The sequence below is a fragment of the Dermochelys coriacea genome, chromosome 26 (genome assembly GCF_009764565.3).
Source record: "Dermochelys coriacea isolate rDerCor1 chromosome 26, rDerCor1.pri.v4, whole genome shotgun sequence".
Taxonomy (NCBI): Eukaryota; Metazoa; Chordata; order Testudines; family Dermochelyidae; genus Dermochelys; species Dermochelys coriacea.
In genome coordinates this window covers 14,578,435-14,603,774 of record NC_050093.1, presented here as the reverse complement: position 1 = coordinate 14,603,774, position 25,340 = coordinate 14,578,435, and the positions used below count along the sequence as shown (strand labels likewise).

Genomic DNA, 25,340 nt, shown 5'->3' with positions numbered 1-25,340 from the left:
GGGGAGAGCAAGCCACTGAGGGAGGGGGAAATGTAGTGAGCAAGGGGCAGGGCCTCAGGGAAGGGGCGGGGCATTCGGTTTTGTGCAATTAGAAAGTTGGCAATCCTAGCTGATTGCTCCCACAGGGCTCTGGGCTAGGGACACCACTGGAGCGTAAAGGGAGCTAGGACATTGACACTCAAGTAGGGCTGAGCAAAAGGGTCACTGCTGGCACTTACCTCATGCACTCCAGGTCAGTGGCTGAATCTTAGCAATGGCAGCAGGTCTCCTGAGAGACCCTAGTTGACCACAGCCACTGCAGTGCAAAATGTTGTGGAGGAGCTGCGGAGAGAGCTCCCAGCAGTGCCCCGTTCCTCTGTCTGCACGGAGTTCAACCAGTGATGGACAAGGCATGGCTTTCTGCCAGACACCGCTCCTCTAGGCATCTAAAAACCCTGGGCACTGCTAGCTCCAGACAATAGCTGTGCTGGTGAGGGCCAGGGATGCTCAGACTTCTCTGCCCAATTTAGTTGAATAAAAGTAAAGGTTTTTCTCATGTTCCTGCTTTGCACAACCAGCAGCGTGACTGGATGCATGCCCTCCTGGGATCACATGTGGGGCACAGCCCAGCAGCCTTGAATTCTGCTGCTCAGAGGAGCTGGTCTTGCGTATGCAGATGTGACTGGATACGCACAGCCCGAGAGTACATTGGACTGGGTCTACATACACATCGCAACTACATTTCCTGATGGGGAGAGCTGAAGACTTATTCCAGTGGAGCACGAGCGATGTCATAGCTCAGGTCACGTCTATACCTATGCCGGGACCGTGTGCCACAGAACTCTGCAGCACACCGGTATGGTGGTATCACTTGTTGTTTACTCCAGTTCGGAGAATGGACAGAGGCAGCTGATGCCAAGTCTGGCACTCACCGTCCAATGCTGTACCTTTCGCATTGTTTTACTCTTCTCTGCTTCACTGCCGCCCAGCACTGTGAATTCTGAAACTATGAGGGAGAGGCAGTGGGGTTTGTTCTACCCCTGGGAAACCCACTCTCCCCCCACAAAGCAGAGCCCCCAAAACCTGAACCAACATTGCAGTTTATTTTATTTTATTTTTTTAAAAAGCTGTACAAAATAGGTTAAATCATTTCAGAGAGATCCTAATAATGTGTAAAGCGATGAGACAATATAGTTAAGGGGGTAATAACCCAGTAATTACAACAGGTTCTATGTACAGAAAGTGAGACGGGGGCCGGGGGGAAGATATGCTAGAAAGTTCTTTGCTGTAGCAGTGGCTAGGGCAAGCAGCAGCATGAATCTGTAGGGCATTGTTACCATCTAAAAAGGCAAGAGAGAGTTGAATGGCTCAAAGAGGGCTCCAGTTCCCATGGAGGCACGAGAGTTGCAATCCCCATCTGCCCGAGTGACCCTAGGAGCCCAGGTTTGGAGAGGCAGGTGTCCATGATTCACACAAGGTGTTCTGAGAAATCCCATTGGTAGTGCTGGCAGGGGAGAGAAAGCTACCAGTGATGAGACCCAGTCATGCCACTCGCTGAAACGAATGGCTAGTCTCATTGTGGGGCAAAGAGCTCCCATCTTATCAGAGCAGCCAGAGCGCCCTGCTCCGCCCACGTGGCACATCAATCTCCTTGCTTCACAAGGACGTCAGACAGGTCCTCTACCCCCTCCAGCGTCAGATTCTGAAGAGGAGAGGAAGCAGATTAGTTCTACAAGCCAGACGCTTCCCAGCAGAGACCACCGTAGCCAGCCCACAGGAAAGCTGTTACTGACAGATCACAACGGCACAGATAGTCCAACTAGTCATGACCCCAGTCTGCCCTGACTTCCAGCTTTGTACCTAGAACCATCCCTAGGCTGGAACCATCTTAGAGTCACTGCCCAAGAGCCAACTTGCTTATTTCCTATCAGTGCTTGGGAAACTGAATTAAAAACCCACAGCACAGAAGTGATGTTCAAAGCAAAAGTTCAGGGTCTGAGCTAAGCCAAGAGAAGACAGGGTGAAATTCAAGCCTTAAATCAAGACCAATGTGCTCATTTGTGGATTAATAACCACCTCAAAGAGGATGTAGGAGTAAGCAGAGAGCCTCCTACAAGGACTTGAAGAAGGGATTGATCAGCAAAGAAAGCTACAGCTTGGAAGTCAGAAAGCATAGGCATGAAAAGAGAATTGTAAAATTCAAGCCGAGTTAGACCTTGCAAGGGAAATTAAAGCAATAAAAAGTTCTTTGGTCATGAATAAAAAGCCCAAGAAGAAAAGTGGGGTTGCTATGAAGCAGCAGAAGAGTGACATTCTGGAACAGCCTCCCAAGGGGAGCAGTGGGGGGCAAAAACCAAACTGGCTTCAAGACTGAGCTTGAGAAGTTTATGGAGGGGATGGCCTGATGGAACAGCCTTCAATGGCATGCAGTCGATCTGCGACTGCTAGCGGCAAATATCCACAGTGGCCAGTGATGGGACTCTGGATGGGGAGGGCTCTGAGCTACTGCAGAGAATGCTTTCCCGGGTATCTGGCTGTGGGCCTTGCTCACATGGAACTTTTGGACCCAGCACCCCACCTCTTTCACTGACTGCTCCCTGCAGTCCCAGTGGGATTCATCGGGGTTGCCCAGCATTACATGTGGACACTGCTCACCTTTTCATTTGCCAAATGCAAGAGGCAGGCAAACGCCAGCGGCACAGAGAGGTTCTGAGCCATCACGGAAGGCAGTCTGTAAAAACAGCCAAAGGGAGGGAGGTGGTTACACAGACAGCTGGAGCCTACACATTAGACACCAGTGATGGGGCACACTGATGAACCAGTGGGGGCTGGTTAAGTGAGTGAGATCTTTCACCACTCTCCAGCTTTTCCTATTTCCCACTAAGAAGACCAAAACCTCTTCCCCCCTCAACCCTCCGAGGGCCTCACCTCAGGCCTGCAGCTTCTTCCCACCCATCTCCGCAAACCCAGCCAGAAGGAAGCTGGGCTGAGGGGTGAGCAGGCCCTCTGATCAACATTCAGCAACCCAAGCTTGAGATCAAGCTATCCCCACGCGCAGCAGATGGGAGAGCTTCATACTGCGGCCAAGACATTCAGAGGATGCTTCACTGCCATGAAGCACGTGCAGCTGGCCCATGTCAGCTGGCTTGGGCTCAGGGGCTGTAAAATGGCAGTGTAGACCTTTGGGCTCAGCCCAAGCTCTGGGACCTGGATGGAGGGAGGGTCCCAGAACCCATCTTCCAGCCTGAGCCCGTCAGCTGACACGGTGCAGGTGTTGCATTGCAATGCAGATATCCCCCACTCGGAGGCCACTCACTGTTCAGACTGACACCCCCTCGGTGTAAAAGCCGAGAGCGACATTATCCCACCGGGGGCAGATGGGGAGTCAATAGGGAACACCCAGGATTCATCCAGAGGCTTGTAGCGGCAGCCCCTCCGATTCCATGGCTTGCAGCCATGGCACAGCAGGCCCTTCTAGGAAGGGTCTTGACCCCCACCTACCTGTGAAGCAGATCTTTTGTGATGCCACTGAAGACCTTCTTGCCTGTTAGTGTTACAGAGTCAGTCTCCTTCTCTGCAACTTCATTCTGCTTCAGCAAGGGGAAAGGCAGATAGTCAGACCCAGGCAGGTCAGGGTGCTCACTGGGACTACACCAGGAAAGCCTCACCCCAGGATTCCAGGTCTTTGCTTTCTCAAACACGAGCAAGACCAAGATGCATCACGAAGGAGTCTCCTATCGGCATCAGACTCGAGCGTCTCTCCCCATGAGTGCTGGGAGACGCCCTCCCAGCTCCTTCTGAACATAGCCAACCTCTCTCCTAAGGCTGCCAGGGACAGTATGGCTCCTTGGGGAGCCACGTGCATTGATCTGAAGCCCTCCCCAGGCCACATCAGCATGAGAGAAAGGGACCAAAGCTGAGAGCTTGGAGCTCCTATACTGAACACGACAATCCTGCTAGTGCTAGCAGGGTCGTGCTGAATGGGCTACTTTACCCACCGTTCGAGATCCCCCAGGGCTTGGTAAGGTGCCTGCTAGTAGCACCACAGAGATGCCTGGGCTGGGAATGCACTGGAATCAGCCAGCCAGGTCACTACGGTGCAGAGGTAGGGCTGAGAAGGGGCTGTCAAGCTGGTCCACATGTGGGTGGCCAGGGATGGCTGCTTTGGGTTCTCCTTGCACTCACCTCTGCCCCCACCTGCTCCTTCTGCACATCAGTCAGGAGGTCCCACATGGTCCGCTTTAGCCTCTTCATGTCCATCTTTTTGGCCGTCTTTGCATAATGAATTTCTATCTTATTGACCTGAAGATAGACATGCAGGGCGAGAAGGGCGGTGAGAAAGCAGCAGCGTCCCCAGACAAGCGGAAGCATGTCAAACTGATCAGAGCGCTGAGTCCAGCAGGATCCCCTCTGGACGGTTTGGCAGGCATTATTCTACCGGACGGAGCACTGCAACCGGCGAGTCCCTGCGCCTCAGAATGCAGGCCCGTTCCGAAGGCAGCGCAGCCTGCTCCATCCCACAGAGAGCTTCCCTTCCATGGGCCCCCTGCTGCTGGAGCCTCACACTAGTCCCCCTGCTGCTGCACTGGCCAGCAGCTTGCCACGGGGAGCACAAATGGCGCTTCACTGCTCTCCAGGGGCCCCCTGCCCACCCTGCAGCTCCAACAGAGGCAAGCTCAGGACTAAGCCACATACCAGCCGGGACCGCATGGGCAGCATGCCAGCTCTTACCTTCTGGGGCTCAGCAACAAGGTTGGACTCTCCATACGTTGTGATGTCAGCCCCCAGGGCCCTGCTGAGATCACCATACGGATCTGTCCCCATTACGGTCAGTTCAAATGGCCCACCCTGGCCCATGAAGTCAACGGGGTCGGGGTCATCGTCGCTATCAGCAGCCTGAGCAGTTATTGGGGGGAAAAAGGAGAAGACTCACACAGATGCGGTAGTCCGTGTGCTCCCTGCAAATCCCAACAGCAACATGCAGGGTTCCCCACCCCCCGAGATGCACCATCTACACCCCAGCACCAAAGCAGCACATGATTCCCAGAGCTGGGAAATGCAAAGGGATGCTTGAGCTCGCCCACCACTGGGGGCATGACTGAATGCGCGGCACAGGGTCTGCGAGGGCACTGAAGCAAGTCCATGAAGTTTTTAAAGAGCCAAGGCAGAGCACTTGGAACAGGATCCTGCTGGGAAGCCGCTGGAGGATGTGACAATTGCTCTGTGAGCAGAGGGTTTGCACACACAGGAGAGAGGGTGGGTGGGTGGGTGTGTGTCCGTCAGTCCGGGGTTTTAGCAGGTGGAGAGAGGCACATTTGCAGACATAGGAGCTGGCTAGTTCAGAGTCAGCGTGATTCCACGGTTAGCAAGTGTGGAGGGATGAGGACGCTCCTCCTGCCCAGAGAAAGGTTACCAGAGTCGGCTGCCGTGTCACTGGTGAAATCTGGTAAGTCCGGGGCTTTGTTAGCACCTGGTTCAGCTCCCTCACAAGCGAGCAGGTGCCAAAGCCTGTCCAGGCAGCTCCACTTGTGGCACTGCAGGGACCACATTTGGATCGGTGAGAGCAGGCAGGCCTGTGTGGTGCTGGAAGCTGCTCTCCCAGGTGGTTCTTTCCCGCTGGAGAGAGATGGTATTTTCCACCAGACAGTACACAGCCAAGTGACACCCCACCCTACCTACCTTCAGTGCAGGACAGAAGTTGGAGGTGTCATTGGGGTTGTTGTAATCATACTCTCCAATCTCATCCTCTTGGTCAGATGAGCTGCTCTGCAGAGCCTTCCTCCACAGCTGCCGGGACAAGGCCAAGGGGCAGAAAAGGACAGAGATCCTGAACACTGCCCAGACTAGCATCCAGACAGCCATATTCCCTTCCTCCTAGGCCCATGGCACTCCTCTTCCTCCCCAGGTCCATCCCAGCCCTCCCCCATTTTAAACCTCTGCCCTCCTCTCCGTGCACAGCATGCCTGGTATCAACAAAGCGGCAGGTTTAACCAGATGAACCGAGCGCCTCCTTAGTGGACCATCTCCTGGTGGAGGAGTGTTCGCTGACTGCACTATGGGAGTCCCGCAGCCCATGGCACAGCAGGCAGGGTAGAAGAACCCAGCTGGGGTCAGGAAGAGAACTGTACCTTGATAGCTGGTTTGAGGGAGAGCCGGATGATGTTGTCAGGGTCATAGTGGAAGTCTTCAGGGAGCGTGGTGCTCTTCTTGTTCTGGTTGTCAAGGGTTGATTTGGCCAGAGTTGTCGCTGCCTGTTCAAGGTGAACACCATATCACACCAGAGCACCTGCCACTCCGGGGCCAATCCTAGCCCAAGCACGTCCAGCCTATACACCAGGGAGCCGTTTCAAAGAACTCCCTTGCTTGCCAGGGCATGCGAGCGCCGAGTTCCACCCAGCATTGGAGTAAGCACACTAAGAGTTTGGAAGTGGGTCCTCAGAGCTCCATGGTTCAGAGAAGAGAATGGGGGAATATTCAAAAGGATGCTCAATGCACTAGCAGCGGCAGAGAGTAAGTGGGAAGACAACCAGCCCAGGGCTGGCAGTACAGTGCCTTGACAGGCTCGAGCTGTGGAAAACTATGGGAAAAGGCACCTTTGCACTCAACAGCTCTGCCCCCTGTTTATTCAGTCAGACCTGTTCACTTTAGTGACTACAATATGCTTCTACTCCAGATTATTCCTGGGAGTCTCAAAAAGCGAACAGCTCTGGGATAAAAAGCTGGAATCTATACTGGCATCCCCATTGTACAGATCTGTTAGCTGTGTGCCACTGGCAGCTCTGCATACTGCCCTCGCTGACCCCTGGGCAGCTCCCTGCCTGCAGTGGCATAAGCCAGGAAGAATCCAGCAGGACTTCCAGAATACAGGGCTAGCAGAGACAGTCTCTACTGTCATTTGATCTGGAGTGAGGAACATCCCCACAGATAGGCCTCCAGGGCTGATTTTAGAATCCAGTTCACAGCAAAACCCCATTTTAAAAGATCTGCCAATGGCTTGTACTAAAGACGCTCCCCATGTCACAGAGGAGGGAGCAGAAAACAGCCAGGTCCCCATGGCAACCCAGTACATACCTTAGCCTTACGGAAACGCGTCGTAAAGTCAATATCCTCATCAAAGTCGAGTTCGAAGACTTTCTTTGTGTTCCTCTTCCTGCCCCCCTTCTCAGCACCCGTGTCCACTGCAGAAAGGGAGGTTATGGTCACTGCTCAACACTTGTGGGGGGAGGAGAATCAAATGCTGCTACCTTTACTTCTCGGGCAGTGTTCCTAGCCTGCTTGGAAAGGTCCTCAGGTCACCCGCACTCAGGTATTCTGTAGCTAAAGGAAAGGAAGATGGCATATGCTCCGCCTTCAGTCAGCAGAGCTTTTCTGTGAGCTAAGAGGTACTGGAGTTTTCATTGTAGATTTAATATTTTAAAGGGCTGTTTGTCTTTCTAAAGAAGAACAAGCAGATAGTGCAATTGAGCTTTGTGGCATTGGAGGGAGGTTGCAGGCAAACTGGGATAGATATTTAAACTGGTATCCCCTATGGCTGCACTAGGACAGGACCTAAGTAGTATGCTATTACATAGATATACTCCCCCTCACCCCATACCAAACTAGACTTCCCCCTAGACAGAGAGAGCTCCTCCTAAAGTGGCTGAAAGAGTGACTGGAGAGCAGTGCACAGTGGTCTCTACCCTGATAGTCACTACTTAATGGCTAGAAAGGCATCTGTCTTTAGACACACCAGAAGTTTACAGTAAAGTGGATCCACTTTCTGAACTGCATCCTACAAATACATACGTTTATGGTGAGGCTTAAAGCGCCAGTGCTCTGGGCCGGCCCACATCAACATGGTGCGGGGGCTGAAGTAGGAATACTCTCCAGGTTTCACAGAGAGATGGAGGCACATGGTCCTGATGTCTCCCTCCGCAAGGGGAATCACGTCCTTACTGAAAGAACCCCCCCCCCAATCAGTTATAATCCATGCAAAAAAACAGCACCACCACACACTACAGTAGCCCAGGGGCTAGCCAGTACGTGCATGCATCACTGTCGGACGGGATCAGTCCTGTTCAGATGTGGGTCATTTTCCCCTTCAGTGGCTAGTCTGCAAAAAGTATAAAAGCCTTAACACAGACAAGCCTTGATCTTAAGCAGGTGGGGAGCAGTGGCTTCTAATCCCTTCGCCTCTTATTCATGGTCTTGCTGGTGATCATGCTGTCGGTTGTAGAGGCACACACAAAAATAATACAAGTTAGCTGACTTGCCAACAAGGGTTCTGGGGTTTGGGAAGCAGATGGCGATTTGCATTCTTGCTCCCTAAGGTGGTACAGGATAAGCAGCTGAATAAGGGTGATTTCCCTAGCTTCATTCCCTTTCGTCTCATTCCATCCCCTTCTAATAGATGCCCTCCACAGACAGCGGAAAGGGGTTTTACTTTCCTCCCTCTGAAGTCCACAGGGGATAAGGGCAGGTGTTCTGGCTCTAGCCAAGGGAACGGTCTGGGCACCTCGCAGTCCCTGCCAACTCCCAGCTACAAAAACATCTCCAGACCTGGCGGTCAAATGGTTGATGCGGGGTAAGGATGCCCATCCCTTCAGAGGTGCTTTACACAGGGTCAGGGACTGGTGGCCAACAGACTGAAGTGGCTTGAATTGAAGTAACAAACACACACTCTGGTGCAACACACAGCAAAGTTCTAACTTTCATTATCAAAGCTCAACCACCTGAATATCTTCAGCACCAATGGTTCCGATGATTCACAGCAGAGATGGTTGGGGTGGGGGACTGGGAGAAATTTAAAACCATTTTAATTGCATTTGACATTTAAACAGTGGAAGGAGACCCTTTAGATAGCTGTGCAGCTTACTTTTAACCTGGAGATCATACTGGATGGATGCTGGCCTGGTTGGAGTCATTAACTGCGATCCTAGTTTTCCGTGATTAAAAAAATGTCAAAATTCTCCAACAAAAACAAAGGAAAAACCATAAAAAGCCATCTCTTTCTGCAATTAAAATGAAACACTGAACTTTACTTTCCCTAGTTACCCTGTGGGATTAGTTGAACACAATATTGTATTGATATACAGTAGAACCCCATTTATCCAGCTCTGTATTATCCAAACCACCAGCCACCTGAGCCCCGCTACTGGCGGTTCGGTTAACACTGAGAGCCGTTCAATGAAGGCTCGGATAAACAGGGGTCTACTGTATGTTTTTATTTTTTTCACAAAATGTAAAAATGAAAGATTCTCTGTAAAAGCGCAGTTTCTGTGTTTTTCCATGGTGAACGGATTTCTGGGATCCCTGGTCACCAAGTCCCATTTCTGTCTCTCAGTGGGGGAAGAAAAGATTAGAGAGAGTCCTATAATGAGAAGTTACTTGATTCACGGATACCAGCTGTACAGTAGCAAGCTCTGCTTGTAAACTTCACTGCCTCAGGAAACCTACTATCAAAACACGGCTGTTCAACATCCTGAGCTGGAGGCTGTGGCTGGATGTCAAACCCTGGCCGATGAAGGACTTAGCGCTGCAGACCAAAGCATACCACGTACCTCATGCTCTCACGCACCATACTGCAGGCCTCCAGCTTGTCTGAGAGCTTCCCAACATCCCCTGCTACCGTTATATCTGGCATGTCTGCATCAAAGTCATCCTCCACTAGGGCATCAGCATAGTCTGCAGGGTCACCATCCACCTCTGCCTTGATATCAAAGACTTGGTCGCTTTTCTTAAATTTATCCAGCAGAGCAGACACTGACTGCAGAACAGAAAGAGCAAGTTATTCACTCACAGAAAGGATTCAATACCAAACCCTGGGCCTCCAAGGCAAAATAAGACACCTATGCAGGGCTTAACACATTTGCTCCAGAATATAAACCTTACTTGGGGCTTAGTACTCAGAGAGAGTGGACTAACTAAAAACCTGAAGGGGATTGGTTATCCAGAGAATGGGCACGTCAGAGAATCCCACACGCAGGTAACCTTCTTTTGTTTTGTTCAACATCTTTATCAATGATCTGGATGATGGGATGAATTGCTCCCTCAGCAAGTTCACAGACGACACTAAACTGGAGGGGAAGAGGTAGATAAGCTGGAGGGTAGGGATAGGATCCAGAGTGATCTAGACAAATTAGAGGATTGGGCCAAAAGAAATCTGATGAGGTTCAACAAGGACAAGTGCAGAGTCCTGCATTAGGACGGAAGAATCCCATGCACTACTACAGGCTGGGGACCGACTGGCTAAGCAGCAGTTCTGCAGAAAAGGACCTGGGGATTTCAGTGGACGAGAAGCTGGATATGAGCCAGCAGTGTGCCCTTGCTGTCAAGGAGGCTAACGGCATATTGGGCTGCATTAGTAGGAGCATTGCCAGCAGATCGAGGGAAGTGATTATTCCCCTCTGTTCAGGTGTGGCCTCACCAGTGCAGGAGTATTGCGTCCAGTTTTGGACACACACCCCCACCCACACACAGAAGGTATGTGGACAAATTGGAGAGAGTCCAGCAGAGGACAAAGAAAATGATTAGGGGGCTGGGGCACATGACTTAGGAGGAGAGGCTGAGGGAACTGGACTTATTTAGTCTGTAGAAGAGTGAGGGGGGATTTGATAACAGCCTTCACCGTCTTTGGAACCCCCCTTCAGGTAGTTGGAGCTCAGCTGGTCTCAGTGGTGGCAGATGACAGAACAAGGAACAATGGTCTCAAGTTGCAGTGGGGGAGGTCTAGGTTGGATATTATGAAACACTATTTCACTAGGAGGGTGGTGAAGCACTGGAATGGGTTCCCTAGGGAGGTGGTGGAATCTCCATCCTTAGAGGTTTTTAAGGCCCAGCTTGACAAAGCCCTGGTTGGGATGATTTAGCCGGGGTTGGTCCTGCTTTGAGCAGGGGTTCGGACTAGATGACTTCCTGAGGTCTCTTCCAACCCTGATATTCTATGAACCTGCTCATCCTTGGAGCCTTAGTCCTGTAGATTCAATGCTATAGGACGTCCGCCTCAGGGGATAGACAGGGAAAAGAAATTGTTAAGAAACTGAAGAACTAAACTCAGGTGATGACTCCTGAATGGAGCACAACCTCAGGCACACGCAGGCCATTTGAGCCCAGAGTACATCGCCCTCTTCCCAATCTAGAAGGACAAGAATCAATCCCATCTTGTACTTAATAGGTGTTTTTTCAGTACCTCAGGATGCAAGAGGAATCAACCTCTCTGCTCTACACCAATAGGGGCAGATTACAATAATCCTAGGGAATCCTTTTTAGGCCTGGGTCTTAATAAGATGTCTGAATGGCGTGTATTTCTCCAGAGACATCCCTTCAAATAGTTTAAAATCCTATTCTCTGTTTAAAAGTAGGTCAGATACTTTAGTTAGTCCCAGAATTCTAGTTGCTAAGATGCACCCCAGGGAATACTGCATACCACTTCCCTGTCCGGTTCTGTCAGAATAGCCCTGACCCCGCAGAGCAAGTGTCCCTTTCCTTTCCAGCCTGAAGAGATCTTTGACAGAGGCAGCTGGGGACACTGGGAACAACTCCCATATCACGCTCTGCACTGAGCAAATATGAGCAGCTTGCTGACAGACATACCTCATCATGGGAGTCACTGTCCCAATGGGAAAGCTGGAAGCCACTCAACGTAGGGCAGATGGGGCGCGGTTCGATGCACTGCAGCAGGATAGCTAGAGACCACAAAAGCAGTAAGGAGATATTATGAAGAGGGTTAATGATCAGCAATTAACTTAAATCACCATCAAGTAATCTGGATTTATACTACTGCTGAGATGACCGTACCTCAAATATGGACAAGCATTTCAGAACACATGCATGGGAGTTGAAGGTTGGAGAACAAAGCTATTGCCCCACCACTGAGAGACTAACCCAGGAAATAAATGCCTGAAGCCACACACACTGTTTACTTTCACCCTACACTGACCACGATTTTATGGTTTAAGCCTAAAAAGCAGCAGGAACCAAGAAACCTACCCTAAAATCTGCACCATGCATCCAATTTAGGAACATCTCCCCCTAAGCAATGTATGTGTGACAGCACCAAAGGGTTAACCAAGGGGGGGAGGGGCAGAATTAGATAACTGAAGCCAGAATGAGGTCAACTGAGACCAAAATGTTAACAGATGAGCCAAACAGCGAAGGGAACATGGTGTCTGTTGCGCTGAGAGACAACAAGCATAAGAACTATTAGGGAGTTCGGTGGGATGGAGCGGGAGCCTGTAAGAGTCCAGAGTTCACAGTTATTACTTCCACCTACACTTCAGGTCTGCCACCTTCACAGGAGTAGAGCTCGGGGACTCCAAGGTCTCAGACGATGGGAGCGGCGTGACCTTGGCATCCAAAAGGAGCTCACAGCGATAGCTGTGGGTATGCAGGGTGCTGAGGAAGATGCCAACCGTGCTGCACTCATCGAAGGAGGCTGCTGTCTTCTGGAACATGGGATCAACCTGCACATGGACACAAAGTGAGAAGAATCAAGGAACAGAGGCAGAGGGAAAACAGATGATGGATGGACACAAGACCCCATCACAGAGAAGCTCTAATTAGAGACATGAGTTTCACACACACACACACACACACACACACACACACACACGGCTTAACTAGAGCAGAGTTGTCTTGCTGTAGAATTTGAAGGGCACCAGTAAAGGAGGGACAGGGTAGAGACAGATAAGAGATTTGCTATGATAGCAGAGTGCAGAGATGGCAAGAGGAAAGCATATGAATGCAAGAGCCTGACACAAGCTTGCCATGTTGAGAAGAGAAGTTACGTGGGGGTGAGGAAGGAGAAGTGTCTTTCTGGCTTAGGGTTGAGTAGAACAATTGCTACACGAAAACTCCAGGGCAGTATTCCCCACCTCACTTCTGCGATCTGCCTGAGAGACGTTTATGTTATTCAGGTTCTGTTCGATTGTTTTGTACGAGTGCTTCTTCTTCTTTGTCTGGAGCTTCTTGGCAGCTTCAGTACCAGCAGCAGCTCCATCTATAAAAAGGAGAATTACTGCAGAGGCTGTCTCTAGAGCCATGTAGCTACCAATGGTAGGGGTTTGACTCTTCTTGAAAAGTGGTGAGTTGAGAGTATATCAAACATAGACCTGACCCACTCATTCTTTTCTAAATCTCTTCTATTCCCTCAAGCCTTGGACTAAGACAGGTTGTGTGTTTGGGTTTTACCCTACACACTCATCAGGAGTTACCACAAAAATCAGTGAGCAGGTTCAAGAGTTTTGAAGAAAAAAAAAAAAAAAAAACCTCCTCAGAATTACTACAAAAATAATTCTAGGTTTATTTAAAAATCTGATAGCAAAAGGTAGGACTCAAACCCACTGGGCAGACACTGCAGAGATGCAGACAAGAAAATTTCCTTTGATGCACAGAATCCAGCTTCATCCTCCATAAAAATCTCTTCCCATTTAGATTAGTTTGTGAGAATTAACATACTCTTCTCCTTGCACGCGCTGGTGAGACGATCATCTCCGATTTCACACAGTGCAGCCCCACGTCTGCTGACAGCGTAAGAACTAAGTGGCTCAGCTAAAGCTGCTGTAGTGTAAAAGAGCCAGCGTTTTGTCGGCCAGAGAACAGAGGACTGATTGTACAACTTGTAGCTCCCAATCTCCTTGCTCACGCAGACCAGTGCAAGTAGGAGAAAAGTTCTGGACTAGGGAACACAGGCCTAGACAAGTCAGAAACCAAAGTCCCTCCAACTGATCAAATTAACCCCCAAATAGCCATATAATACCTACTCATAGCAATGCCTTCACTACACTAAATGAAAGCAGGGAGCACAAACCAGACTGGATCAGCACTAGACATTTGGGGAAATCTTTTCAATTATTTCTTATTCAACTGCATTTAGATCCCTAAATGAACAGGGAAATCAGAAACCCATGTCATTTGGCCCCTCCCTTCCTGCCCATGGAATGGGAAGCCGAAAAAGACAGTGCACATACATGCTAGAGCAATCTGGATTCATTCAGCTTTCTTAGGAATATAGGTCTGCCATAAGTAGATCAGACCATTAGTCCATATGGCTCAAAGTGCTACTTCCATCTCTGGCCAATACCTGCACACAAAACTGTCCTATAATGCACCTGATCAGTGGTTCGATGCTGATAGTCACAGAGGGGGTGGGAAATCCGGGGCAGTGCATGTATCCTAAGGATTATATTCCATTACTTTTATTTTAGCTTGTATGACTACAAAAGTTACTGGGCATAAAATTATCCATATTGGGTATGTCTGGATTCCCAGCAAAGGGAAGTTGTATAAAATTAGCTAAAGGCTGTGTTTCCTTTTGTTGACTAATCTGTCTTTCAACAGGACAGTCTGCTTTTGTAGCACAAGACAGGATGAAGACAAAGGGGTGCTTTCTCTCATGATTTTGAATCTCTCAGTCAGGCCACTCTGCCAGAATAAGTAATCCAAGTACTCACATTCAGCTCAGAGGAGGGAGAGTGATCTAGCAGACTGAGCACAGGACTTGGGAGTCAGGAGATTTGGGTTCTAATCCCATCTCTGTCACTGATTTATTGTGAATTTATGCAGTCACTTCCCTCCATTTTCCCATCCTTAAAAAGGGCCTGGAAATCTACAGATGCTGTGCAAGCATAAGATTGTTATACAGAGGTCCTGCACCAGTTATGAGTGCAGGACCAGTTGGAATTATGACCAGGAGAGACTGTTCCAACTCCCTTGATTAGTACATCAAAATGAAAGCAGCAAGCAGCACACCTGCACCCTGGCTGTCCACATCCTTTGTGGGTGCTGAGTCTTTGCCCAACCCTCCAAGAACCTTGTATACATCTGCATGGACAGCATCCACTCTCACTGCATAGATCTTTGTGCTGGCGTCCAGGGTGCCGGCTGCTATCTGTGAAACAGACCGAACAGAACACACAATTAGAAAGGATCTCATCTCACTGGGATAAATTTGCCAGACAAAGTTCATGTTCCACCCATCAGCACTACCGGAGATGGATTCCTTTTGTAAGAAGGATATTTTATGAGCATGAATCATTGCAATGCATTTCTTTTCAGCCACACTGGGCTCTTTCATCCCTTTTCCTTCCACAAAACACAGCTCTTTATCATGTCGCCGTAGACCCTATGGCATTTGTTTCTCACCCACTCTACGTGCCACCGCTGTGACCCATTCTATGAAATTGAAGACCACAGTCCTCTCTTTCACGAGCTTCATACATGGAGGTCAAACGTAGTTACGGTCAGGCCACCATTACCCTATGACCCAGCCACGCTGGAACTCCGCATTTTATGCTGTTCTCCAACCTCTTAGATCTCGTCTGTCTTGCACACCTCATTTTAGCTAAAAGTTACAGAAGTTAATTTAATTAAATTAAGTTAATTAATTGATCACTCTTATTCCCCCCTTTCAAAATTAAAAGTTATAGCTCCATCTCCTGCCAGTGCCAGCTGGTCCAGCTCCATTTTGCTCTGAGGATTCTCAGTGACGACCTATCTTTGTAGTGTCTATCTACAACTGAGTCCAACTTTATTGTACGCTGTTGCCGAAAGTTTCATTAATTAACTGCTTCTCCTTGTCCCTCTCCTGCCCGTTACAATTTCACCCCCTGCTACCAGAGACAGGGTCACTTGTGCTTCTGCTGTACTGAATTCTACCCAGATTTTCTACCCTGTAGTGCCCTTTAGCAAATACCAGCTCTTACCCTAATCCCAGCTCCCTAAGCCCACCTGATGCTTCAAAAAGATTGGGGAGGTGTGGGGGGGTAGATACTTCTCAGAGGTACCCAGGGCAGTGAGACACCTCTACTGCCCGCCCTTAGCGCAAGGAACCCTGTGCCTTCTATGGGTCAGTTCCTCAACACCACCAGCCTCTGGCAACATAAGAACGGCCAGACTGGGTCAGACCAAAGGTTCATCTAGCCCAGTACCTGTCTTCCAACAGCGGACAATGCCAGCTGTGCCAGAAGGAATGAACAGCACAGGGCAAGTATCAAACAGAGGCATCTCCTGTCACCCAGTCCCAGCTTCTGGCACTCCAAGAGCATGGAGTTGTGTCTCTGACCATCTTGGCAAATAGAGGATAGGTCCATCAGTGACTATGAACTTATCTAATTCTTTTTTGAACCCCGTTATCCTCTTGGCCTTCACAACATCTCTTGGCAATGTTTCACAGGTTGACTGTGAGAAGAAATTCTTCCTTTTGTTTGTTTTAAACCTGCTCACTATTAATTTCATCGGGCAATCCCTGGTTCTTGACTTATGTAAAAGTTATTCACTTTTTCCATACCGCTCATGGTTTTAATAGACCTTTATCACACCCCCCTTAATCATGTCTTTTCCAATCTGAGCAGTCCCAGTCTTTTGAATCTCTCCTCATATAGAAGCTGTTCCATCCCCCTCATCATTTTTGTTGCCCTTCTCTCTACCTTTCCCAATTCTAACATATCTGTTTGGAGATAAGGTAACCAGAACTGCATGCAGTATTCAAGGTGTGGGAGTACCATGGATTTATGAAGCGGCATTAGGATATTTACTATCTATCCCTTTCCTAAAGGTTCCTCATATTGTTCGCTTTTTTGACCGCCACTGCAGATTGAGCTGACTTATTCAGAAACTGTCCACAATGACTCCAAGATCTCGAGAGGTAACAGCTAATTTAGACCCCATCATTTTGCATGTATAGCTGGGATGCTTTCCAATGTGCATTACTTTGCATTTATCAACATGGAATTTCATCTACCATTTTGCTGGATATGAGTCAGCAGTGTGCCCTTGTTGCCAAGAAGGCCAATGGCATTTTGGGATGTATAAGTAGGGGCATAGCGAGCAGATCGAGGGACGTGATCGTTCCCCTCTATTCGACACTGGTGAGGCCTCATCTGGAGTACTGTGTCCAGTTTTGGGCCCCACACTACAGGAAGGATGTGGATAAATTGGAAAGAGTACAACGAAGGGCAACGAAAATGATTAGGGGTCTAGAGCACATGACTTATGAGGAGAGGCTGAGGGAGCTGGGATTGTTTAGTCTGCAGAAGAGAAGAATGAGGGGGGATTTGATAGCTGCTTTCAACTACCTGAAAGGGGGTTTCAAAGAGGATGGCTCTAGACTGTTCTCAATGGTAGCAGATGACAGAACGAGGAGTAATGGTCTCAAGTTGCAATGGGGGAGGTTTAGATTGGATATTAGGAAAAACTTTTTCACTAAGAGGGTGGTGAAACACTGGAATGCGTTACCTAGGGAGGTGGTAGAATCTCCTTCCTTAGAGGTTTTTAAGGTCAGGCTTGACAAAGCCCTAGCTGGGATGATTTAACTGGGACTTGGTCCTGCTTTGAGCAGGGGGTTGGACTAGATGACCTTCTGGGGTCCCTTCCAACCCTGATATTCTATGATTCTATGATTCTATGATTTTGTTGCCCAGTCACCCACTTTTGGTGAGATCCCTTTGTAACGCTACGCAGTCTGACAGGTAGATAAGCGTCTCCTGCCTGAAAGAAACCTGTTTACTACCTTCTGGTGACCAGCTCTAACTCACAGACCTTCGGAGCATAATTTTCAGTATATAAACATCTCTCCTCACCGATTATCTGTACATCTGTTTCACAATGATTATGACCACTAGTGTGACACAAGGTTTCAGTCGAGATCTTACACGACACCCTGTGGCAAATGAGTAAGTAGACACCAGATGCAGGGGATCCCTGTAACCCTTGGTAAGTCTCTCTGCAATTTGGCACCAAGAGGTCCCTGAGGCACAGGGGCAGTGTTTCTGACATGAATTCCTCCTTGGCTGAAGTGGAATCGTAATCTCTTCTGTGCAGGCGCTTCCTTCCCCAAGCCTAGCAGAGTCCTCTAATAAACGAAGACACGAATACCCTTGCCTAGCTTACCATTTGCATAGAAAAAGAGGAGTGCAGAGAAAACCACCAGAGAGGCCTTTACTGAAGCCTTCTTTGTAATTACATTTTGCTTCCAGAACACTCGTGTAGACTCCCATCAACATGGCTTGTGAACATCTGCCCTGGCAGGCAAGTATCTTACCATTACCAGCAACCAGCAGTGCCCACTGGAAAGCACAACGCCCACATCCAGATCTGGACTCCGTTCTGCCAGTGACTTCCCATGAGTCTCTAGACAAATCACTCCCCCCATTCCTCAGGCTTGCCCTGCAGAATGGGGATATGCTCATCTGCCCACCATTACAAAGCACTTGGAGATCAGAAGTAAAGCACTCAAGATACAAAGTACTATTCTCAGGGTCACCAGACCCCCCCGTTATTTAAATCATGACTGCAGAACCCCCTACCCATGCCTTGTCCACTTAGCACAAGTGAATACTCTGCTGGACTCCCTCTAAAGAAAACTGTTCCTCCTTTTGTCTCCTCCCATCGCATCCCCGGTTCCCTTCCTGCTGTCCATCTTCTCCAGTCTAATTCACTCCGCCTTCAAGTCTCAGACCAAACTCCTTTCGGATATGGCCTTGCTCTATCGCTGGCCTCTAATGTCAAAATAAGGACTTCAGGAAACCTTGCAAGCCTTTCCTTGATAAATGAACCCTGGTTTCTGTGGGCTTGATTATAACAGTGCAGAAATCTCACTGATTTCACTGGTGTAACAGAGAAGAATTTGGCCCTATGAAATTCTCTTAGGAGTTACTGTCCAGTCATTTCCATCAGCTATCTTAACCAGGAACAGCAGAGGGGTTCCCATCCACTGTTCCCTCTAATATTTTACATCCATGTGTGGAATGAATTTTGCTATGTCCACCAGTATGGAGGTGATGTGTAGCAGGGATGAGGCCAAGGGGTTTGGAGTCTGGGAGGGGGGTCAGGGGTGGGTATGAGGGGTTTGGGGTGCAGGGGGGGCAAGGGCTCTGGCTGTAGTTGTGAGCTCTGGGGTGCAGCAGGTATGAGGGATTTGGGGTGCAGGCTGCCCCAGGGCTGTGGCAGGGAGAGAGGACTCCCCCCAGCCCTCTCTTGACGCAGCAGCTCTGAGCGGTGAGAGGCACCTCTCCCCAGCCGCAACAGCTCGTGCGGGGCGGGCGGGGCTGGGGGAAGAGGCACCTCTCCCCACATGCGCTGCCCTTGATAGCCTACTGCGTGGCCGTGCAGTTTAGAGGGAACTTAGTTCCTGTCTGCCTGCATTATGCCCATTTGAGGTTCAGGCAGGAACTAACAAGAGGCCTCTCTGCTCCAGGAGGGAGCAAGAGACAGAGCATTGCACCAAGCTGGCAGTAGCCATCCCCCTCACCTTGAAGTTGGTCAGTTCTGAGTCCTTCTGTTTGAGTATCTCTGCCATATAGTCTATGAGGTGCAGGCCAAAGGCATTCTTCGTGGTGATTCTCTGAAACATAGCACATAGGCAGCTTCTATTTTTGGAAAATCATGTCCTTCAATCCATGGTTACATGAGCAACTCTTGGTGGGGAATCTTATCAACAGGGGGTCTTTGGAAATAGTTCTAGGCCCAACACTGTTCAATATTGTCATCAACGATCAGAAAAATAAATATAAAATCACAGCTGATAAAATCTGTGGATGGCACAAAAATTGGCAAGAGAGGTAAATAATGAGGACGACAGGGCAGTCGCATAGTGATCTGTATCCCTTGGCAGGCAGGGCCTATTCAAACAGTCTTAATACAGCAAAATGTAAAGTTATACATTTAGGAATAAGTAATGCAGATGACAGCTTCAGAATTCAGAGATTACAAGGCTAGCAGGGACCGCTGCAATCATCTAGGTTGACCTCTTGCACAGCACAGGCCAAAGGACTTCCCAAAATTCGTTTCCGTTTGAACGAGAACGTATTTTTTAGAAAAACGTCCAAAGGTTATTTAAATAAGGTTCCTAGCGAGTGGGAATCCACCATGACCTCTGATGGCTAGTTGTCCTCACAGTTAAAATTTGTGCCTTATTTAGGGTCAGAAGTTAGACAAATTCAACTTCTGGCCACTGGAACTGGAGTTAGAGTGCCTAAATTAAGCAGAAAAGGAGGACTTGTGGCACCTTAGAGACTAACAAATTTATTTGAGCATAAGCTTTCGTGAGCTACAGCTCACTTCATCGGATGAAAGCTTATGTTCAAATAAATTTGTTAGTCTCTAAGGTGCCACAAGTACTCCTTTTCTTTTTGAGAATACAGACTAACATGGCTACTACTCTGAAACCTAAATTAAGAGGGTTACATCTGAGACCTAGGAATAGGGTAAGGGTGAAAGCCTTGAGCCCTAGGTAGAGGTGGGTGCCCTAGAGCGTGCAAGTGACAGTGAATTTTGTGCAGGTAACACATGGGCTTTACACTAGTTTATTTGTATTATTATAGCATCTAGGAGCCCTAGCCATGGGACAGGGTTCCGTTGTGCTAGAAGATGCACAAAAAAGTCCCTACTTTGAAGCTTACAACTTTGGGGTTACAACTGAAGGCTGCATTCTTCGCTTCCAGTCTTAAACTTAAGAGTTATTGAGTCTGTTGCTAAACAGCCCAGAAACGACAGCCTTGAGCATAAGCATAAGAGTCCCAAACTTCACCATCCCCAGCAGGTTACACCACGTCCTTTTTTGGGTTTGTGTTCGGGTACGAGCTGCATGTGTAAAATGGCCCCACTTGAAGAACTAGCTTGCTTCAAAGTTGGCTTATTGCACGACACGCAGACCTATTTTCACTTACGTTTTCTGTTGACAGCTTGATGCAGGTGGAGTAGTGATCTGAAATCTGGGTGTTTGTCAGTTTCAGGATCACAGGCAGGGAGGTTTCTGCCCGCCTAAAGAAACAAGCAAGAACCTCTGCTTTAGAGAGCACAGCCGCCTGGGTAGCAATGCACGAGAAAGCAGCTGTAAGACTTCCTCACCCCTGAATCCCTGGCCTTTCGCACAACTCCACTGGTAGACTTACCCACCCCCACCGAGTGCCGGTACTAACACAGCCCAGGGCATTTCCCGCAGGCAATAATCAAACTTGCACAGAGCTGCTTGATAAGTCACTCTGACCTGCTGGAAGGGGACTGCACAGAGAGGGGCGAGTCGGTGCTGCTGAGCTGCAGATCGATGACCCTGGAGCGTCGCCGCTGCTTCCGTTCCTGTTCGTCGTCGTTCCCCGGGAAGCTGTCTAGCCCCGGGGTGTTCGTGGCGCTGAGGTGCTGCCGCTTGGTACTGGGGGACACGAACACGCTGTCGGAGGAGGCGCTCTGGCTGCGACCCGCGAGCTGGGGTGTGGATGTGCTCATCTTCACTGCAGGGGGAGCAGAGAAATACAGAGACGGCAGGTGAGGAGCTAATGAGACACTAACTGCCAGCCCCCCACTCACCGCCTGGGACACATCTCCTGCCCCTACCCCGGCTCCTGGGAGCCTCCCCCTTCAGCCCCCAGGCCAGCCCCCCCCAACTCCTCCAGGACACCTCCTCCTCCCCCCCAACTCCTGGGAACACCCCCCCCACTCCTTCCACCAGCCCCCCCAACCACCCAGGGAAACCTCCTCCTCCTCCCCCCCAACTCCTGGGAACACCCCCCCACTCCCTCCACCAGCCCCCCCAACCACCCCATAACACCTCCTCCTCTCTCTCCCCCCCAGCTCCTGGGAACACCCCCCCACTCCCTCCACCAGACCCCCAACTCCTCCAGGACACCTCCTCCCCCCCAACTCCTGGGGACACCCCCCCCACTCCTTCCACCAGCCCCCCCAACCACCCAGGGAAACCTCCTCCTCCTCCTCCCCCCCAACTCCTGGGAACACCCCCCCACTCCCTCCACCAGCCCCCCCCAACCGCCCCATAACACCTCCTCCTCTCTCTCCCCCCCAGCTCCTGGGAACACCCCCCCACTCCCTCCACCAGCCCGCCCCCCCAACCGCCCCATAACACCTCCTCCTCTCTCTCTCCCCCCCAGCTCCTGGGAACACCCCCCCACTCCCTCCACCAGCCCGCCCCCCCAACCGCCCCATAACACCTCCTCCTCTCTCTCCCCCCCAGCTCCTGGGAACACCCCCCCACACCCAGCGCCCCGGGACGACACCTCCTCCCCCCCCCCAGCTCCTGGGGGCCCGCCCCGGGACAGCTCCTGCCAGGCCAGCGCGGAGCGACCCCCCGGCTGCTCCGAACCGCGCTCGCTGGGGGCGGGGCCTCCCCGTCCGCTGCCGCGAGCCCGGCCCGGCCGACTTCCTCCGCTTCCCGGTTTGAATCGGCCCGCGCGGACACTGCGCAGGCGCGGCGCGGGTGACGCGAGCGGCGGCCGGGGGCGGAGCGACCCGCTGGGGAGGCGGAGCGCGGACGGAGGCCGAGAGGGCCCGGGGCTGCCCCGCCCCCCCCCGGTGCCTGCGCCTGCGCCTGGCGGGGTCGCCTTGGTTACCGCGGGGCGGCCCCGGGCCTGGCCGCTGCGTCCGACAACCGGCAGAGCAGGGCCGGGCTAGCAGGGGGCTGCGGGTCCGAAGTGGGGGGCAGGGGCAGGGCTGGGTGGGGGCAGGGCCGGGCTGGCGGGGGGCTGCGGGTCGGGAGTGAGGGGCGCTGGGGGGGCAGGGCCGGGCTAGCAGGGGGCAGCGGGTCCGAAGTGGGGGGCAGGGGCAGGGCTGGGTGGGGGCAGGGCCGGGCTGGCGGGGGGCTGTGGGTCGGGAGTGAGGGGCGCTGGCGGGGGGCTGCGGGTCGGGAGTGAGGGGCGCTGGGGGGGCAGGACCAGGCTGGCGGGGGGCTGCGGGTCCGAAGTGGGGGGCAGGGGCAGGGCTGGGTGGGGGCAGGGCCGGGCTGGCAGGGGGCTGCGGGTTGGGAGTGAGGGGCGCTGGGGGGGCAGGGCCGGGCTGGCGGGGGGCTGCGGGTCGGGAGTGAGGGGCGCTGGGGGGGCAGGGCCGGGCTGGCGGGGGGCTGCGGGTCGGGAGTGAGGGGCGCTGGGGGGGCAGGACCAGGCTGGCGGGGGGCTGCGGGTCGGGAGTGAGGGGCGCTGGGGGGGCAGGGCCGGGCTGGCAGGGGGCAGCGGGTCAGGAGTGAGGGGCGCTGGGGGGGCAGGGCCGGGCTGGCGGGGGGCTGCGGGTCGGGAGTGAGGGGCGCTGGGGGGGCAGGGCCGGGCTGGCGGGGGGCTGCGGGTCGGGAGTGAGGGATGCTGCAGAGCTCTGGGTGTGGCAGGTTTATATTGCACCTGCCTGCAGCTGGCTTACCCCGGCCAGTGTCGCGGGTCTGGTCACCCTTCCAAGGACCAGGGAACGTGGCCGTGCAGAGCTGAGGCGGGGCAGACTCTCTGCAGTCGTACAGCACCACCCTGCGCAGCAGGCGACTTTAATCGGTGTGACGGGCAATGTAGTAAGTCAGGAAAGTAACAAATCCTTTCCTCACAGATTGTGTTTTCTGAATGGACAATCGACCTAATTCTCAATTATTGAGGGACAATCTCTACTCCTTGCTAGATTTTGCTTTCCACAACCAAATCTCTGTACAACTTTTCATGAGTAATGTACCAAAGTACTCGGATTCTAATATCTAAACTGTATTGTAAATTCTATTCACCTAAATTTGGGTTATTGCTGATTACGCACTCTATGTATCATATGACTTTTAAAAACAAACTTCGTATTTGTGGATAATCTCAGCATTATGCCCAGATGTACAGACGCTCTTTTCCTGACCTATGCGTTATATACTTTTTTTTTAACATTCGCTTTAATTTTAAATTTACCCCAGGAGGAATATAGTCAAGTCTCCTGGTTTGGGACTCAGCAGGGAGGGCCCTGGGCTCTGCGCCCTGCCGCCCCCCAAGGTGGACTTTGCTAAGTGTTCCTGATTTCAGTGTTAATAAGCTCTGTTCTGTGCTGTGTTCCTGGTGACTAATACACCTGTGTTACATGCTGGCTGAGAGTCATTGCAGAGGTGGGCTGAGGGGCCCTTGGGGGTGTGTGGGGCTTCCCCAGGTGCCCCATCCAGGGCGACTCGCTACAGGGAGCTCATGGGGTGAACAGGGGGCTGAACGCTCCGAGGTCAGCCCCAGGAAGTGCTGAAGCCAAGAGCATGCGCTGAGGGGAGATGCTGCCCCAGAGTCTTGCCTGACTTCACTCCAAACCGTTCTAGAGCACCAAGCCTGGGAGGCCGGGACACCACCCCGGCCCTGTAACCTGGGGTGCCTTATAATACCTTGCTGAGATAGCCTTCAACCTGGACTGCTTACAACCAGTCCCCAGCATGCCAGTCACTCCCGGATAGGTGTGTAACTGCAGCCTGCCAGTCACATCTTGTCTCTCACCAGCCTCGGTTATCCTGCAGGGTGACCCCAGCACATTCCCAGTCCCGGATTTTCTCCCCGAAATGTATGTCCTGTGCTGGCCAGTCCTCTCCTGGACAATCCAAATCTATTAAGTCCGTTATTACATTGAGGGAATAACATACACTAGTCTGTTCTCTTAAACTGACTTAGCATGCTTGGGGAGTTAGGTGTAGAGACTGTGATGGGCAGGGAGAGAGATGTGGGGGGGAGGGTGCCTTGGGGTGTTTGCCGTTCCTTTTTATCATTTCAGTCCCCCCCTCTGAAAAATGTTTCCAGCAGAGACCCAGGAGACAGAGAGTCAATCTGGAAAGATGTTCCCTGCTGTTTTTTTCATCTATCTGAGCTTCCTTTGTTTTCCTTTCCTGCTCGGTGACTCTGTTTAGTGTTTAAATGCACATCAAGGCAAGCACACACCCCTTTGTTTAGGACAGACCTGTTTGCTGACTTCTGCCTGGGCAGGGTTGTGGGGTTTGGAATGCTTGTTAATAACACCATACTGGGGAATCTTACAACTTCACAGGCAGTGTTGCCACAAATATTTTATCAGGTCAACACTGACCAGCAAATTGAGTTTTCAGATGATACCTTACAAGGCGTACCTTGTACAAAGATTATTACATTGGTGTTCAGGGGGTGACCACAAGTGTGTATTCCATCACAATCTTGTACTTATGGAAGAGTTAGGATATCGTGGGAAGGATTTTCTGACGGGCATCAATATATTGTGGGGGAGGGAGATGTTTGGTGGCAGTGAAAGCAGTGGGATACCTGGGGGAGCAGGTTTCTCTGGCAGGACATCAGGCTGTTGGGGTGGAGGGGGTCACCGGCAGAGGTGTTGGGATATCAGGGAGGGGTGTTTGCCAGGGTGGGTATTTGGAGGATAGGGCCTTTGCCAGCAGGGCAGCGGGAAAAGGGGAGGATGTTGCCATCAGAGGTGTCAGGATATGTGGGGAGAAGTGAATCACCAGCAGGGATGGTGGGATATTGCGAGGGGGATGGCGTGGGGATAGCACAAAATGAAGCATAACATGCTGGGTTATCACAGAGGCTACTCCATGTGCTGTGCTCCATCTTTGGATATGTGGAAGGGAAGATGGAGTGTGCAGCTAGTGTTAAGGGGGACCCAAACGTGTCGGTGTCCATAGGTGCTGG

General features: G+C 51.2%; 1 protein-coding gene across 2 annotated transcripts; it reads right to left on the bottom strand.

Moving 5' to 3' along the window:
* Positions 1-620: 620 nt before the first annotated feature.
* NCAPH (non-SMC condensin I complex subunit H) lies at positions 621-22,190 on the bottom strand. 2 transcript variants are annotated; one of them, XM_038384732.2, is made up of 18 exons: positions 22,049-22,182; positions 20,942-21,182; positions 20,622-20,715; positions 19,205-19,297; positions 14,707-14,845; positions 12,831-12,955; positions 12,230-12,419; positions 11,551-11,642; positions 9,519-9,724; positions 7,765-7,913; positions 7,051-7,157; positions 6,108-6,230; positions 5,659-5,766; positions 4,711-4,875; positions 4,165-4,281; positions 3,481-3,566; positions 2,635-2,710; positions 621-1,681 (listed from the first exon to the last, which is right to left on the bottom strand). In XM_038384732.2, the coding sequence occupies exons 2-18, from the start codon at positions 21,175-21,177 to the stop codon at positions 1,622-1,624; spliced, it is 2,166 nt and encodes a 721-aa protein (XP_038240660.1). In that variant the 5' UTR covers positions 21,178-21,182; positions 22,049-22,182; the 3' UTR covers positions 621-1,621. The 2 variants fall into 2 exon arrangements, with proteins under 2 accessions (XP_038240660.1, XP_038240658.1); XM_038384730.2 differs by having other exon boundaries at positions 1,054-1,681; positions 3,481-3,569; positions 22,049-22,190.
* Between the last annotated feature and the right edge of the window lie 3,150 nt (positions 22,191-25,340).